Here is a 13912-nt window from a genome sequence, read left to right as displayed (position 1 = left end):
GCCCTGAATTATTGAGCAGAGAATAAAACACTGATGTGTTATTTCAAGGGGCAAAAATGTTACTAGATTTTTTCAATAATCTGTGATTTGAGTACGTTGATTACAAAAAAAGTTTGAGGACTTTGAGGATTCTCTGCCGTGAGGAATCTTTTATTTAATTGTACATTTTCGCTCAGACCCACGCAAAGGAAGAAAAAGAGGGAAGCAGACATGTTTGATTGAGGAGCAGCAAAAGCTCACAGATCACAGACCAAGTTAACTATCAAAGCAATTCCATAAACGTATGTTCTTACTTAAAATGAGGAATAAACATCACTATATTTTAAATATTTTCAGTTTTTTATTGTATTATTACATTTTTTGTTCCATTTTCTGATGTTTTAGGTTTTTTGTTGTTGTATCGTTTCAGTACTTATATTTTTATTTTATATTTATATATATAAATATTATATATTTAGGCAGGTATCATATTGAAATTCATAATTGTGGTGTTGTGGCTAAACTATTTGTTGCAGTTTGTTGTTATACATTATTATTAGAATTTAAGAAATAAAACTCTTAAACCAAGAAAAGGCAAGCAAAAATATTTTATCTAATTACTCGATTAATCGAAGTAATTTTTTTTAGTAGAAAACAGGATTACTAAATTATTAGATAACTCCAGTCCTAGATGTTATTGGCATTTAATAAATAAATATATGCACATGAATTTAGTATTAAACAATTCACTCTAAATATAAAATAAACAATATATACATCTGCAGTCATGCAAAATGAGAAAATTTTATTTATTTTGTATCATGCAAAAAATAGCACAACATTTATGACTAAATTAGCCTTATAAGAATAAAAAAAAGCATTTCCTGTTTTGTGCCTCCCTGTCCCGTACATTCTTTATGTTTTCTCAAAAAGCCTCCAGACACAGCACTCCCGCGCTGGATTTGTCTCCATCCTCTACTCCATCAGCTTGCTTTCCTGCTCTTAGGCAGATATTTATGTACATTAGCCAGCCTCTGGCCTTATTCTCTCTCTGGGAGTTAATGTGTTGTTTTCACTCACATGCAATTAGATGTAGGACCATTAAAGCTGCAATTTAGGACTGCTGAAACAGCACCGCAGCTGCCCTGGGACTAGCTCAGCACTTGCTAACAGAGATCGCGGAAGACGCGCGCTAGCGCTGTAGAGTGGCTGTTTTGTCGAAATGATCTGTGATCGCGTTCTCGTAACGATTCGGAAACATCTGCCAATGCTGCACCAACAACCAGCCGACCCAGTGAAGTCCTTTCTAATTGAGGCTTAAAGCAATTACTGGGAAAAGCTCTGACTACGGGCTAGGAACGATATGAAGCTGCGGGCAGCCAGTCAAAGCTCTGCCACTGTTTCCTTTTCCTTTGCCTCCATATGCTGCTACACATGACCTGAAGGCTGTCTGTGTGCTAGAACTGCGAGCTGAGGGAGGCTGCAGATCCTTAGCGCTGGCTTAGAGCCTCGTTATGTTTGATGTCGAGCCAGTTGATGTCTTGCTGTAACTGCTGAGGTAATTCCCTTCACCATTCGAGAAACTGGCAAGCTCAGAATCTCATAAAGTGTCCAAGTCAATAATGCCATAGATGTGAGTTCATTTCTCTACAGATTGGTAGTATTAAATAAACAAGAAAAAAACAAAAACAAAACCAGCATCTGGCAATAAGGCTATAAGATAAATCATATTTTTATCAATGGAGTGATAGTATGAATAACGCATACCTGTCAAGTCTCCCGTTTTGGCCGGGAAACTACCGTATTTTACTCCTCTTTCCCGCCGTCCTCCCGTATTAGTATTTTCCCGTAAATTTCCAGTATTATCTTAAAATTAAAAAAAACTTTATTATTGAGGAGACAGGGCACTGACTGCTCTGTGTCTCTTAACCAATCGTGGTGTCGGTTCAAGGAGAAAGTCCCGCCTTATAGAAAAAAAGCCAATCAGGTTGCTGGTTTTGCGGAGCGCAGAGGAGGGTCAGTCAGTGTGGGGAAGCCCCGCCCCTCCATCGCGTACCCGTAGTAACGCATTACTATTTTTTTCAAGCAAGTAAATTAAGGCACCAAGTTTGACCCCTACTTCCGCTGTAATCTGCCCCGCCCAAAGCGCCTATTTGTTTTCTGGCTGAATGAGTGAACGGCACGCTTTTACTGTGTCCAGCGGTAACACTCCGGTTCAGACTTCCAGCTCCGACCCGGTCAGAGATCACTCTCGCTCTCTCTCACACACACGCTTTCCTGCCCTCCTGCTCCTCATTCCTTAGATTTTTATACTCAAATGAAAGTTTGAATTAAGAAATCCTCACAAACTATTTTACAATCTAATTTATCATGCATTCTTTATTCCAGCACCCTACGTTGATTTTATCCTCAAACGTACAAGTAAATACTAATTGACATCACTAATAGACATATAATTGCATTTTACATTTCTAACATTCATTCTTTTATTTACTTTTAAATATCCACTATAAAAATGTCTAAAGAAAAACAAATGCGATTAATCGCAGTTCATTTTTTAATCGATTGACACCACTAGTTCATATACATCAGCTCACAGACGCCTTGTGCTGGTCAACATCACCCTAGGAGTGATGACAGGAAAGAGCGCCATCTACCCACCCAGAGAGAGAGCAAGGCCAGTTTTGCTCTCTCAGGGCTCCGGCAGCTGATGGCAAGCTGCATGACAAGGATTCGAACCAGCGATCTCCCGATCATAGTGGCAGCGCTTTAGACAGCTGGACAACTCAGAGCCTAGCTGAAGCACCTTTTCTGACACCAACTCTCAGATTTCAAACAGGTTTTGAACCCAGTTTTGCCAGTTTACACTTTGTTGAGAGTTTAAAAAAAAATACAATCCTTTTAGACCCAAGACATTTTTATCTTGTTGTGGAAAGGGGACCAAAACTGAGAGTAAAGACTACGTTTTTTAAAATATCCAGATATGTGGGCAAGTCCTGAGACTCACAGGCTGTTCTTTGATAGGGCAACTCTTTGTGTGTAACTGTGTGTGTAGCACATTTTGAGTCCTTTATGTTAGAACTTGAAATAGAGAAACCGATCCATCCATCATTCTGTATTCCTCCTTCTGTGACAAGAAATCAATAGCTTTCCCTTATTACACTGAACGAGCAGAGAGAGAGAGAAATCAAGAAAGAGAAATCGAGAAAGAGAGAGAGAGGGGTTTACGGCACGCTGATGAGAACCAGTGGAGCAGGATGGAGGGAACCTAACAGGGAAGGAGTATGTGGAGATGTGAAGATGTGGAGATGTGAAGATGTGGTGTGACCTTTCGGGCTCGTTGGCAGGAGTCTGATTACAGTGCACATTGTTTTTTGGGGAGAGGGAAAGAGAGAGAGAGAGAGAGAGGAGGGTGGGAGGTGGAGGTAGAGAAGCTGGGAACAGTGAGTGATAGAGGATGGAATTGATTTTTTCTGCCATAATATTTATTTTCTTTTTTTTTTTTTTTTGACACCAGATAGAGCAAACACAGAAGAATACCTGGTGGAGTTCATCATTCAGTGAAAGGAAGAGGCTTCAGGGGAGCGTCAGATATCCCACTTTTATATTGGATCCAATGACGGGGGGGTGGGGGGGTGGTGGTGAACTGTATCACTAATACCTTTTTTTTTTTTTTTAGCTTAAGAAAAAAAAAGGACTTCACATTTCACTGGTGTGATTCACAGAATTTTTTTTTTTGGGCACATATAGATTCTATAAAGCACCACTCTAAAGAAGTCTTTAACTCTTTAATCAGGTAAAGAATTTCATGGTTCTTTATAGAGATATATGATATATATGATCCAGTACCAGTATCAGGTCTGATATTTATGTAATTAATAATTCACTAACGTTAACAACAGATTCCAGTCCACAGTTTACATTGGACCATATACATTGGACCAAGCCAAGTGCCAAACGTTTAAACTAAATCCGAGAAGTTTAAGCTAATTTAGAATTTTAATGTATTGCAATTCATTACTTTGATATAGAGATATTTAACAGCTTCATCGCACATTGCATTAGGCCACAATAGGTTTTTAAGAACTGTACAGAACTGTACTGTACGCTCAGACCCCTAAGTAAGTTAAAGCACATTTTCTTTTTTCTTTTCTTTATTTTTTTCTCCCAAAGTAGCTTGGCCAATTGTCCCACCCATTCAGCTGCATTGGACCAGTTTACATTGGACCATATACACCTGTTTGTTATGTTAGCATGAGACACATCACCGATTCAGATTCCAGTTCATCTTACACATTCCCTATACCCTAACTGCTGCTTGGAGTAACAAGTTGTTTGTTTGGAGATATTTTAGTTTGGAAAAGCATAAGAGCAAACCAACCCCAGAGCACAATGCATCCACCACCATGTTTAACAGTTCCATGTCCCACTATAAGAACAGCTTCAAACTATAGACAAATTTGAAAATGTTGGACTTGAATCCAGGGATTGCTCCTTGATTCTGTTTGATTTGTTGATTATCCCAGTAACTTTGCAGTGAGCATTGTGCTGATTAATGAATCAGGTGTGCTGGAGGAGGGAAGCCCCTAAACTGTGAAGCGCTGTTGCCTACAGGGGGCTGCACTTTTGGCTCCTATTATTTTAAATGCTGGCTTAAGACCTGCTGTCACTTCTCCCAGTCCCAGCATAAGCCATTAAAGGAGAGAAGCCCAAACTGGCACAATCCCCTCGACGCAGTGACAGCGTAGCAGTGGAGACCATGCCTTCCCCCCCTCCGAGATTAATTAAAACAGTTCTGTCGAGCGCTTCTGTCAAGCAGTTCCGTCAAGCATCTCCTGTGCCGGGCCTTTTCACTTCCGCAGGTGTAGAAGTGGCTTCTGTCATTAAGTGCAGGAGGCTATTCTCGGCTGAATAGACCCGATTCCAGCAGGGGCCTTAGCTTTACGCTGCTGTGTAAACAGGGCTCAGGAGCAAAGAAGCAGAAACGGATGGGGTGTACTGAATAGCGACCTGAGGCATTATGGGTAATTGACCTTGTGCTGGAGGACCGAAGGATCTAAGGTTGCCGTAATGACTGCTGATTTGCCCTTGAGCAAACGGTCACACTCGCGCCAATCAGAGCTTTTACAGTGGTGTTGTAGCTCAGCAGTTATCTGTACATCAACAGATTTCTGCGGTATGATGATAATTATTACCCTCTAGACCGCTGTGGATCGGTGGCTTCAGGGTCAGTGTACGTTTTTACCATTGAATTCTATTTTAGAAATACAAATATAAATAAAAAACAGGAAAACAACCTGTTACCATCCGATTTCTCGTTTTACATGTAAAGTTAGAAAAAGTTAATAAGTTGCATTTATTTAACTGAAAGTGCCCGAAAGTAAAGCAGCTCAAGCCTTTTACCACACGCTTTGTAATGGATGTATTATTATTATTATTTTTTTTTATATATATAATTTAATTTCAATTTTTTTCCATTTTCTCCCCAATTTACACAGCCAATAACCGAACCCATTAGGACTTCCCTATATAACTAGTAATGCCCCAACACACCAGGAGGGTGAAGACTAGCACATGCTTCCTCCGATACATGTGAAGTCAGACTCCGCCTCTTTTCGAGCTACTGCTGATGCAGCATTGCCGAGCAGAATCACAGCACGCTCGGACAAAAGCGCAGCGACTCGGCTCCGGTACATCAGCTCACAGACGCCCTGTGCTGTGGACATCACCCTAGGAGTGATGTGGGAAGAGAGGGCCATCTACCCACCCGGAGGGAGCAGGGCCATCGCGCTACGGGGAATATCTGTGATTAATTGTGCAAAACAATAATAATCTGTCCCTCAAAGTTTCTTCTGTGACTTGTTTAGTATTATAATTAGTATGAGAATTTTCAGTCACAAAAACCCTTGTTCTGAAGTATAATCCAGTGTCTGTCTGTGTGTGAGTAACTCCACGGCTGTGTGTACATGAGGTGTGCATGGGCTTGAAAACAATGTTTTGAATCATGGGTTCACTTAATAATTCGACACATGATTATTTCACAAAACTTCAGTTTATTTCAATCCCAGCTTTTAAAAGCCTTATTTTCTGGCTGTATAAATGTTTTTTTTTATTCTTATACAGGGAAACCTAGTTTTAAACCACTTCTTTGTATTTTTAGTAGGGGATGTTTTTTTTTTCTGCAGAAAAAAACATTTTCGCCCAACATTATCTCCTATACGATATTCTGGTATTGTTGGGCAAGCTGTGTGTGTGTAGTAAAAAATATAAATAGTCTAGGTCCTAAATATTAAGATATTTGACAGAGACAAAAAAACAGGCAGAGCTTCCAAAACATTACACGTGACTGTAATTGACCTATAACAAGATATTTGGATAAGTTCAGAACTGGAGAAAAAAAACCTTGGAAAGAAGCAATGCTGCCAATAAAAACTCAAGACTTTAAAACTGTATGGATCTCTCAGAACTTCTCATTTTACTAAATATTATTTTTCTCTTTCAGACACTTTGACGTGGGACTCTACCGATGGCTTGTCAGGTATGTCTTTTCTTAAATCTTTAAATAAAACTGTTTGTTCCTATTGTTTAAACCAGGGATGATGACTGGTTATGTATATTCACATGTATAGCAGTCTTTTGAGAGGTGTTTAGCAAATATTTTTTCTAGAGATGTGAAGGAGGAGCTTCAGAACACTGTTTTGTACTGTTTTCTTCTAAAAGTTACTTTATGTCAGTAATTCAAAATGTGAAACTCATATATTATATAGATTTATTACACACAGAGTGATCTATTTTAGGTCTTTATTTCTTTTATTCTTGATGATTATGGTTTACAGCCAATAAAAAGCCAAAAATCAGTGTCTCAGAACATTTGAATATTATATAAGACCAGTAGTGGCAATATGCCAAGTCCTGCTGGAAAATGAAATCCACATCTCCATAAAAGTTGTCAGCAGAGGGAAGCATAAAGTGCACTCTAGACTAGACCTCAAGCAGCTTGGACTCTTCCTCAAGACACTGTTTCCTTGATTTCTAAATGAAATGTAAAATTTACTGATGATCAGTGATGGTTTGGAGAGACATGTCATCTGCTGGTGTTGATCCACTGTGTTTTATTTTCAAGTCTAAAGTCAGTACAGATTTGTTTTCCCACAAAATCTTACAGCTCTTCATGCTTCCCTCTGCTACTGACAACTTTTATAGAGATGCAGATTTCATTTTCCAGCAGGACTTGGCACACTGCCCACATTGCCAAAAGTATCAATTGGTCTTATATAATACTGGTCTCATAATATTATAATAATGACTTTTTGGTTTTCATCGGCTGTAAGTCATAATCATCGACAATAAAATCTTAAAATTGATATATTATATGATTTTCACCGAACTGAACTGAATTACTGAAATGAAGTAACTTTTGAATTAAATTATTTTAATTTAGATGCACATTTATTATGTGCTTTGTGCCGTAAGCTTAAGAAATTCCTTTGACTTGACATTTTGAATTTTCTGGATACTGCTTTTGTACTAAATTATGATTATACTCACCTGTTGACATTGCCTGTTTGAAATCATCCTCAATACTAGCCCTAAATTTCCTCTGACAAAACTTTTTGCAGGAATGTATGTATATGAATAAATGAAATGCAGTTAAGCAGACTAAACATAACAAAAATACTGTGTCTTGGTGTTGTAATACTGTATTAATATATTATATTTTACTAGCAGCACAATGTGATGTTAAAATGACAAAAATAATATAATAATATTTTTTCAAACATCGTCCAAGCAAAAGTAGTTTTCATGACTTATCTTTGATTGGTGTTTGTTAGGGGTGTCACGATTCTCTAAATCCTCGATTCGATTTTATTTCCGATTTTAGGGTCACGATTCGATTCTCGATTCCCTGGGCTATAGTGTGCTGCTCCATTTGCGTAGCTTAGTGGGAGGGATCTGCGATCCTCTTTTTGACTTTGAGGCTCGAGACCATGCCATATGGAATAGTGGGGTTGGGATGGAACAGTGGGAATGGGTCGGATGGAATGGTGGGGATGGGAGGGATAGAGCGGTTGGGTTGGGGATGGATGGACCAGTGGGATTGGGAGGGATAGAACAGTGAGATTGGGAGGGATAGAATGGTGGGGATGGAACGTTAAGGATAGGATGGATGAAATGGTGGGGTTGGGGATGGATGGAACGGTGGGGAAGGGAGAGATGGAAAAGTGGGGTTGGGCTGGAACAGGAGTGGGGAGTGGCTGGGATGGAATGGTGGGTTTGGGAGGGATAGAACAGTGGGGATGTAAGGGATGGAACGGTGGAGTTGGGAGGGATGAACCAGTGGAATTACTATATTATGTTTTATTAGCAGCACAATGTGATCTTAAAATGACTAACGTTAATAACTTTTATCAAACATCGTCCAAGCAAAAGTAGTTTTCATGACTCATCTTTGATTGGTGTTTGTTAGGGGTGTCACGATTCTCTAAATCCTCGATTCGATTTTATTTCCGATTTTAGGGCCACGATTCGATTCTCGATTCCCTGGGCTATAGTGTGCTGCGCCATTTGCCTAGCGTGCTGCTCCATTTGCGTAGCTTAGTGGGAGGGATCTGCGATCCTCTTTTTGACTTCGAGGCTCGAGACCATGCCATAATTTCCATCGATTTCGATAAAATATCGAAATCATGACACCCCTAGTGTTTGTACACACTCACACACAACACAAACGCACACACACACATCCAATTATATATATATGCATGTGCACACACCTAAACATACGCTCTTTCAATCATTCTTAGAGAGCGCCAGCGCCTTGGCCATTAGCCGATTGCTCGCGGCTGCCATCGCGTTTTTCCTGTAAATAAATCATTTCCCACCCTCTAACAGACAGGGCGGACGGCGAAGCCCAGCTGGACGAATGTTTTTAATCTCCCTTATCCCGAGCGAACGCCCTTTAGTGGACCAATATGCTAAATCAATAGGAGAAGCCCTTGGCCGGCTAACAAAGGCCCGTGCGAGACGGAGCGCCTCATTGCCTGCATTTCCTGACACCCCATATTCATATTGTAATGGCTGCTCGTGTCCTCTGGAGTGGCCATTGTTGCATATTCAGGGGACGAGCGAGCAGGGTGCGCTCTCTCGTCAGGTTTCGCCCGGCCGATCGTCCACTCGCCCCCCCCCCCCAGCCGAAATGAGCTCCTCCGCTCACAAAGGGTGTTTGATCAGGGCTTGGATTTGCATATGTTTAGCATGGTGGAGATGATGTTCATCCACCTCTCCACGCCCATAATACTGGAATTGCGCCAGTGGACGTGAATATGCGCATACGAAAGGAAGGCATAGTGCCAGGTGTGGAGCACTTTAGTTGAATGCTGCTGTTCACAGTGTGTGTAGGGAGGGATTGGACAGAATCGGAAACACTCTTCACCATGTGTTCAGCTCAGAATATGCAGGAACACAGCAATGTATTGTGTACATGTACGCCATCGGCATATGGGATATGTAGGTTTAGAAATATGCTAATTCCCGCAGAGGCCCAAAAGTATCTGAGGAAAAAGCTGCAAGTGAGTTGATTGATAGTCTTAGACTAATTCACACTCCTCACATTTTTCAGGAAATAGAATAATCTCATTTTTGAGGGATGAATAAAGGGTAAAAATTCGACATTCACCCCTTGTGTGAATTTTGTGATTTTTTTGTTTGGATAGTGAACCATCTTGAGAGGAAAAAAGTGTAGACTGTAAAGTGAAGAACCATTTAAACTGGTAAAAAAAAAAAAAAACATTTACACAAGTTAACAGTGGATGCAAGACAATGGATGAGCTAGTTTCGGAGCTTATAAGCTGTGTGAAAGTGTGTCCAAATACAACAGTTACATTTATGTTTATTGGAAGGGTGGGGCTGGGAATTGATGGAACGTTAAGGATGGGATGGATGAAATGGTGGGATTGAGGATGGATGGAATGGTGGGTATGGGAATGATTGGAAAGGTAGTGTTTTGATGGATGGAACGATGGGGATGCGAGTCATGGAATAGTAGGGTTAGGATGGATGGAATAGTGGGGATGGGAGGGATAAAATGGTGGGTTTGGGGATGGATGGAACGGTGGGGACGGGAGAGATGGAATGGTGGGGTTGGGATGGAACAGTGGAAATGGGTCGGATGCATTGGTGAGGATGGAAGGGATGAAATGATGGGGTTGGGATGGATGAACCAGTGGGATTGGGAGGGATAGAACAGTGGCATTGGGAAGAATGGAATGGTGGGGATGGGAGGGATGGAACGGTGGGGTTGGGGATGGGGTGAACGTTGGGGATGGGAAGGATTGGAAAGGTAGTGTTTTGATGGATAGAACGATGGGGATGGGAGTGATGGAATAGCGGGGTTGGGGATGGATGGAATGGTGGGGACGGGAGGGATAAAATGGTGGGTTTGGGGATGGATGGAATGGTGGGGATGGGAGAGATGGAATGGTGGGGTTGGGATGGAACAGTGGAAATGGGTCGGATGCATTGGTGAGGATGGAAGGGATGAAACGATGTGGTTGGGATGGATGAACCAGTGGGATTGGGGGGGGATAGAACAGTGGCATTAGGAGGGATGGAGTGGTGGGAATGGGAGGGATGGAACGATGGGTTTGGGGATGGATGGAACGGTGGGGATGGGAAGGATTGGAAAGGTAGTGTTTTGATGGATAGAACGATGGGGATGGGAGTGATTAAATGGTTGCATTGGGGATGGATGGAACGGTGAGGAAGGGAGAGATGCAATAGTGGGGTTGAGATGGAACAGTGTGAATGGGTCAGATGGAATGGTGGGGATGGGAGGAATGGAACGATGGGGTTGGGATGGATGAACCAGTGGGATTGGGAGGGATAGAACAGTGGGATTGGGAGGGATGGAATGGTGGGATTGGGAGGGATGGAATGGTGGGGATGGAACGTTGAGGATAGGATGGATGTAATGGTGGGGTTGGGAGGGATGGAACAGTGGGAAGGTGTTTAACTTTTCTGATTTATATTCTTTTGATTTCCTCCAGTTCTTTGATTAAAAGAAATAAAAAAATTTATATTATTGGAGATCTGTATCCAAGGATTGATATGTAGTTTAAAAGAGAGGAATCAGATTCGTAGATTATTTTCTTTAAGGCAGTAAAACTTGAATATGGTGATGTCGGAGCTGTAGGCAGCATTTTTTTTGTAATGTTACGCTCTCGGCTGTTGAGTAGTGAAGTGCAGTCTGCTCGGATCCATGATAAGAACGGAGTTATCTACTCATATAAGCACACTTATACCTAGACTGCTTATTCTCATAGAGATTGATTCCAACTCTAGGCTTTTTCTCCCTCGCTCTCTCTGCCCCTCTCTGTACAATTGTTATTGCTTTTCAAGCATTCTGATCACACTAGGTATCAGAGTGTAAGTCTTTTATATCATCTCATCACACATTGCATTTACCCGTGTCCTGATTGAGTCGTTTCTTCATGCCTTCAAAACCTTGCTGCAGATCTTCCATGAATATTTTAAATCCAGGCTTTTTTTTAAACCCAGTAATGAAGTATTAAGTGAAACAGTGAGATTGGGAAGGATGAAAAAGTGAGATTGGGAGGGATTGAACAGTGGGAATGAAAGGGATTGAACAGTGAGAGGGATGGATCAGTGAGATTGAGACAGATTGAACAGTGGGATTGGGAAGGGATTGGACAGTGAGATTGGGAGGGATGGATCAGTAAGATTGGGACAGGTTGAACAGTAAAATTGGGAGGGATTGAGCAGTAAGATTGGAAGCGATAGATTGGTGAGATTGGGAGGTTGCATTGGTGAGATTTGGAAGGATTAAACAGTGGGGTTGAGAGGGATGGAACAGTGAGATTGGGAGGAATGGAACAGTGAGATTGGGAGGGATAGATTGATGAGATTGGGAAGGATTGAACAGTGGCATTGGGTGGATTGAACAGTTAAATTAGGGGCAATTGAACATTGAGATTAGGGAGGGATTGAACAGTGAGATTGGGAGGGATTGAACAGTGAGATTGGGGGGATTGAACAGTGAGATTGGGAGGGATTGAACAGTGAGATTGGGAGGGATTGAACAGTGAGAGTGGGGAGGGATTGGACAGTGAGATTGGGAGGAATTGAACACTAAGATTGGAAGGTTTAAACAGTACATTTGGAAGCGATAGATTGGTGAGATTGGAAGGTATGTAACAGTAAGATTAGGAGGAATGTAAAGGTGAATTTGGTAGGGTTGGAACAGTGGGATTGATTGGTGAGATTCGGAAGGATGGAACAGTGGAATTGGGGAGGATAGAACTGTAAGATTGGGAGGGATGTATTGGTGAGTTTGGGAAGGATGGCTTGTCGAGATTGGGAGAAATGGGAAATGTGGGATTCGGATGAATGGAAAGGTGGATTTGGTAGGGATGAAACAGTGGGATTGGGAGGAATGGAACAGTGGGACTTGCAGTTCTACAGGCACAAGGGACAAAACATTGGTTATGGTAACCACCTTTAATTTGAGATTGTGAAACCCTGCAAAGGACTAGTTTGTATTTTTGTCTTGTACCCAGTGTGAACTAAGAATATAAAGAACTAGGAAAAATGGAACCATACACTCCCAAAACTAGAGAACAATGAACCAGAGAACAGGGAACATGGCAGATGGATTGGCAATATTGCTAAACTGCCTCTCTGTGTGAGAGTTTGGAACCCTCATGCGATGGACTGGCGTTTAGTCCTGCTGTTCACCCAGCGTTGCTCCGGACCCACAGTGACTCGTGACAATGACAGGAGGATGAGAGAAGTAATGAAATGAAATGAAGTAATGTTTCATTGACTTTTCAGGCACCACTACAATAATATGTGTCATAGCAGTGAGCAGCATCATGGCAGCTCTTTGTCATATTTATTAGTGTATTGATTTCATCTTTTGTGATTGCATGAAAGGGTACATTTCACTAATCTGCTGCATTTCTCAGCTTGAGCAAATCCGTTTGGAGATGAATGAGGCAGTGGAACGCATCCTGATGCTGCACGTTCTCCTGTGGAGAATTAGAAATCCTTGTAATTCATGCCCCAGAGGTTTTTATGTATAGCACTCTGTACATCCACCTTAAATCACTGTCATGATTTATAATTAGCCCTGTAATTACCTGAGCTGGTTCTGGAAGTTTACTTATTAATGGACAACATCTCCGCTACAGTACGTGTACTTATCTTATATCCTGTGTGTTTCTAACACAATCAATACTCCAGTAGACTGTATTCCGACAGGCTTGTAGTCTCTTGGGACTTTCCTCTCATGAGGCGGTCCTCTGCTGTCAGTTTTTTCTTTGTATGTTCCTTTGATTCCTGGTTAATCTTGTTGCTTATTCATCAACTAAGGGCATTTTCACACCTGCACTTTTGAAGCTGGTTAAAATGGAAATGACCCTTGTTAAATGAACAGGCATAACTGCTTTCTGTTTGTTGCTGGAGGCCGCTCATCTTTTGGTTTTTCATAATGTTCATATCACAGCTTGAAAAGACTAAGAAAATGTAAAACGTAAAACTGTTGTTTTATTTGGAACATTAAGATCAGAAAATGACCCGTAATTCTGACTTCCTTACACCAATCAATTCAAATTTCTGGAGGCTACTGAAGCTCTAGTAAGAATTCTTTTTTTCTCACACTAGAAATTTGTCCTGCGACTGAGACATTGGTAAGGTATTTTGGTGTAGGGATTCTTCTTCATGCTTTGGAAGAGTTTTTTTCTGCCTTTTTTGAGTCTGATAAAACATGATGGATGTAAATTAATCAAAAGGTTTCACAGTATTTTTTTTTATCTTTATACATTTCTATTTTTTTTGTCTGACTTTGCTTCTATACGAGTTTTTAGAATATAAAACATTAAGGCTTTAAATGAAGGCTTTGTTATAGGGGTTACTTTGT

The 13912-nt window shown here is 41.1% G+C and overlaps 1 protein-coding gene across 1 annotated transcript in view; it reads left to right on the top strand.

Annotated features, from left to right (window-relative positions):
• hhat (hedgehog acyltransferase) overlaps positions 1–13912 on the top strand; it is a 97062-nt gene that overhangs the window by 43878 nt on the left and 39272 nt on the right. Inside the window, exon 9 of the mRNA XM_015606155.3 lies at positions 6482–6517. Within this exon, the coding sequence (XP_015461641.3) occupies positions 6482–6517 (36 nt within the window). The remainder of the gene's footprint in view (positions 1–6481; positions 6518–13912) is intronic.

The sequence above is a fragment of the Astyanax mexicanus genome, chromosome 14 (genome assembly GCF_023375975.1).
Source record: "Astyanax mexicanus isolate ESR-SI-001 chromosome 14, AstMex3_surface, whole genome shotgun sequence".
Taxonomy (NCBI): Eukaryota; Metazoa; Chordata; class Actinopteri; order Characiformes; family Acestrorhamphidae; genus Astyanax; species Astyanax mexicanus.
Note: the sequence above shows the minus strand (reverse complement) of the source record. Positions and strands in the feature narration are given on the sequence as shown.